At 34.9% G+C, this 4,607-nt stretch overlaps 1 protein-coding gene across 1 annotated transcript; it reads left to right on the plus strand.

Annotated features, from left to right (window-relative positions):
* The first annotated feature begins 2,728 nt into the window (after window positions 1–2,728).
* LOC118751967 (putative nuclease HARBI1) lies at window positions 2,729–4,364 on the plus strand. Its single transcript, XM_036486793.1, has 4 exons — window positions 2,729–3,164; window positions 3,219–3,630; window positions 3,692–3,836; window positions 3,896–4,364. The coding sequence occupies exons 1-4, from the start codon at window positions 3,052–3,054 to the stop codon at window positions 4,264–4,266; spliced, it is 1,041 nt and encodes a 346-aa protein (XP_036342686.1). The 5' UTR covers window positions 2,729–3,051; the 3' UTR covers window positions 4,267–4,364.
* Window positions 4,365–4,607: the final 243 nt, after the last annotated feature.

Genomic DNA, 4,607 nt, shown 5'->3' on the forward strand with positions numbered 1-4,607 from the left:
TTTTGTTAAGGAGAAAATGTGAAATTTTATATTTTTCCCCCATATGGGGATTCATCTCTTCCCGTTTTTCTTCTCATTCTACTGAGATAAGGTAGTGTCAAATCGAGCTGTGACAACTGATACCACCTTGTATTATTGCATCATGATGATGCTCTCACTGAACTTAATAAATATGTATAATAGCCCTATTGTGTATGGAAACTGGAGTCTAGTTGCAGAAAAACGCAGAAAAAATCCGAATTTACTTGTTTAACAATTTATATAAACAAATAACAAAATCGTCATAAGCGGGAAACAGAAAATTGCGCTACTAGACGCAGTAGCCAGTTGCCATTCATAATGGTTGACCATCGGCTATCAGTCGCCATACAAAATAGCGCCATAAGCGCCTACCATAAGTATCAACGATTTTTACTTAGCAGAAGAAATGGCCCAATTATGTATGGCGACTGATAGCCGATGGGCAACCATATAGTAAAATTTGCATTACGCATGGCTAGTGGCTACTGATTGTCGGCTACTGAGTCTAGTAGCGCAATTTTCTGTTTCCCACTTATGAGGATTTTGTTATTTGTTTACATAAATTGTTAAACACGTTGGAGCAAAGTTGAAATGTACATGTAAAAAAAAAAGTAAATTCGGATGTTCCCTGCAAAAATCGCGACTACTCCATGCATGCGTGTAAAGAGTACTCCCTAAGGACCAAAGAGTACTCCAAAATTAACCACAATTCATATAAAAAATATGGTCCAATTAACATTGCGATGTCCTAGGGCAGGACCATATACTCCATCCCTGCATTACATCAGAGTAGCACAAAACTACTCCAACATATTAACAATGGCATTGTTGTTATATTTTTTCGTTTGTACACGCTTTTGTTCTTCACTTCGCAGATGCTTTTTTTGAAATTAATAAAAACCAGAAACAAAAATTAAAAATTACATGTTGCCTCTGACGGTATTCGAACCCGAACATGCTGGGAGCTAAGAACTAACAGCGAGCATCTCTACACGTTCAGCTACAGCCAGACATGCAAATGTGCTTTCAAATGCTCAACTTCAATCACGTTTCGTTAAAACACGAGCAGTGATCGGATAACAAACAATAAGCTGGCGCAGAGACACGAGTTGGTCCACTACAGCATGACAGAGGAAAACTTTTGTAAGTACTCCAATTTACCACAAATAGACTACATGGTCCAACGATTTTTGCCGGGTTGTCTGCGCTTTTCTGTGTTCGCGCGATTTTTTATTAAAAATTTTAGCCTGCGGCGCTTTTTCCATAAAAATCAATTTTTCGATAAATAATGAAAATTTTTAATAAAAAATCGCGCGATGGTATAGCGAAATTTGCTTTTATATTTTGGTTACAATATCTTATTTAGATGAAAGTAAAAAGAAGAAGAAGAATTGTATAGTGTAAACTGAGTATAATAGCGCAAATGAAATGTGAAATTAAGTGGCAATACCAGCGATCGAACAAATGCAGTTGGGCTCCAAATCTCAAAAAGCAAAAAAAAAATATTGGAATCGATAGAGATGATTGAGCTGAGTATAACAGTATACTTCTTTTTTTGGGCAAACAACAACAACAAAAATTATCAAAGGTTAAAGTTCAAAATAAGCAATATTTGAAATCAATATTTCTGAAAAACGGATGGATGTATCTTGAAAATTTTGATCTCATTTAATAGGAAATTTGATTCCCTTTATTTTGGTATACGTACTTTATATATATGCTGTATAATTCTTACAAAAATTGAATTAATGTAAAATAATTATAAAAAAAAGCTTACAAACCCTTTCTGTGTTGCCAAAGAAGGGGGGCTGAACACCTTTTGCAGAGAACACCTTTCTGCGTAGGCGGCCTTCGGCCGCACTTAGGGATTATAACCCTCAGGCAGTAGAATTCTCCTTTCTGTTTTGCGAAGAAAAGGAGCTGAACACCTTTTGCAGAGAACACCTTTGTATATTTTTAATGCTTACTGGGTTATATCCTATTTTGTTTTGTCTCTCATTCTTTTGCATATTTTGGAGTTTGACAGCTGAACTCCGCCATTTAATTTGCATATGCAACCAAAGTCAGACGCGTGATTTTGAAGGTGTTTTTATTTAATGAATTGTGATGAATTGGTTAATATTAAAGTCGTAAAGCAAGTTATAACAAATCAAGTAAAGTGTAAAGTGAAGGGAGATACAAAAATATATTGGTGAAGTGGCTAATTTAACCCTCTAGTAGGCAGAACCGCCTCCAGACGGTCGTTAACTAAATACCTTTTTAGTGCACCTATAATAATTTTTTTCTATATTCGTAAGGCACGATCTTTAGACAAACATCGTACCCTTACGGCGAAGTAAATTTTAATCCGTTATGTCAATCCGTTTTATTTTAATCGGCAGTTGAATTACAGATTTTGAAAACGAGGTTAAAATTAATTATTTCTTGCTATTTAGTAATTTCGTAATTAAAGAAACTTTTTCTTTTGAAAAATTTTTTGATATAAAAAAATTCGGTGGATTTCGTTGTTAAAAGCACCGTATTTTAATATAAGTTTTATACTTATGTCACCATTCGAAATGGAGAAAATTGCTTTCGAACACAGACCGTCTACAGACCGGCTTGCCGACATATAAAACCCCAGTTTTGCATTTTTGACCGTCTGCGGACGGCATTGCTGGTTCGTAGGTCAACATTGTGTAAGAGAAAGCTGAAAATATCAGCCTTATTCTGTATCTCGAACGTTAGGCCGCACGAACGATTCGTCTGTAGGCGATATCGTCACGGATTGCAAGTTTGTAACTCTGTCGTTCGTCTTCGTCTTGCCTTTACGTCGATTACGTTGCTATCGTCTCGGTTACGTTGAATGATGTTGCCGGATGTAATTTTGATGTACTTTCAAAGATTTTTTCTTAGATTTCTAATATTTTCAGCTTATTTCAATGCTTTTTATTTTAAATGGGCAACATCGGAATTGTTTACATTTTGGTTTTGCTTAAAAGTGTTTTGGTTGTGTTGCGGAAAGAATATAAGGAAAATCTATTTTAAAAAATGTATGCTGCTATAGCGCTAATGGACGCCGAGGAATCTGAAGAAAGGGAAAGGCGGATACAGAGGAGGAGATTACGAGACCACACCAATGTAATGGAACTACCTGAGACTGAGTAAGTTCAAGATTAGCCAATAATTTTTGTATGCTACAATGTATTCTTTTTTAGATTTGTTGCAAATTTCCGAATCAATAAGGAAATATTCCAGTACATTTTAAATGAATTACAAGAGCATATGGCTCCATCACATAGAAGCACCCACCTATCGCACCAGCTGAAACTCGCGACTTTTTTAAGATTTCTGGCCACCGGCAGTTACCAAAAATCTGTTGGTAACGAAAATATTTCGTCGATGGGGCAGTCAACTGCAGCCAAAGTGATTAAGGAGTGCCTAACTATTTTTGAGGACCACTTTTGCCAGAAATGGGTGAATTTTAGGAGAAACAACGATGAGGAAAATGCTGTTAAAGAATATTTCTGTTGTGTTGATGGAACACACGTTCGTATTAAGTCGCCAGGAAGTGACAACCACCATCTATACCTCAACCGCAAGGGTTTTTACAGTGTTAATGTAATGGCGGTAGGTTAATGATATACTATCTTTACAAGTATACATATACACAAACTGAGTTTCCTTACAGATATGCGATCACAACATGGTCATTACATTTGTTGACGCTAGGCATCCAGGGGCGAATCATGACTCATTTGTTTGGAATGTGAGTGTCGCAGAGCAGGAGCTAAAATCTGATTATAACAATGGGAAAACCAACACATGGCTACTTGGTAAGTTTTAAAACTTAAAAAGGCTATACAATTATTGATGATAATGAAAATTTTTGTAGGTGATTCTGGTTACCCCTTGCAGCCATACTTGATGACGCCATTCAGAAGCGCAGCCGATGGAATTCAACGAAATTACAACACAAAGCACTCGAAAGCTCGTAATGTAATTGAGAGATGTTTCGGTGTTTTGAAAAACCGATTTCGATGTATAATTGGCTCGAGAGGACTACATTATTCACCGGAAAAAGTAACACAAATTGTAAATGTGTGCTGTGCTATTCATAACGTTTGTATATTTTTCAATCATCAAATTCCATTGGAGATCCCAGATATGGAGAATCTTGTTAGTTACGAAGAAGAACTTGAAAACAGTAACATTTCGAATACAGCTGCCCTTATTAGAATGAGAATAGCAGAGAGTTTGTTATAAACGCAGTTTTATTATAAAGTATGTGTGTCTAGATTTCAGGTACACTAGCAAAATTCCGTTATGTCTTAAAACTAATAAAATATTTACATACAAATTCAACAAAATATATTTTCAGTCTTAAATCTTAAATCTACATAAATACTAAAAAAATTCAACAAAATGTTAATTCACTTAAATTTAAAAAATTTTTACACAAAAAAAAACAAAATATCTTTTCAGTCTTAAATCTTAAATCTACATAAATACTAAAAAAATGCAACAAAATATTAATTCACACTTAAATCTAAAAAATATTTACACAAAAAAACAAAGTATCTTTTCAGTCTTAAACCTACATAAAT

This window comes from Rhagoletis pomonella, unplaced genomic scaffold, assembly GCF_013731165.1.
Source record: "Rhagoletis pomonella isolate Grant_MI unplaced genomic scaffold, Rhpom_1.0 Rhpom_scaffold_01130, whole genome shotgun sequence".
In the NCBI taxonomy this organism is placed as follows: domain Eukaryota; kingdom Metazoa; phylum Arthropoda; class Insecta; order Diptera; family Tephritidae; genus Rhagoletis; species Rhagoletis pomonella.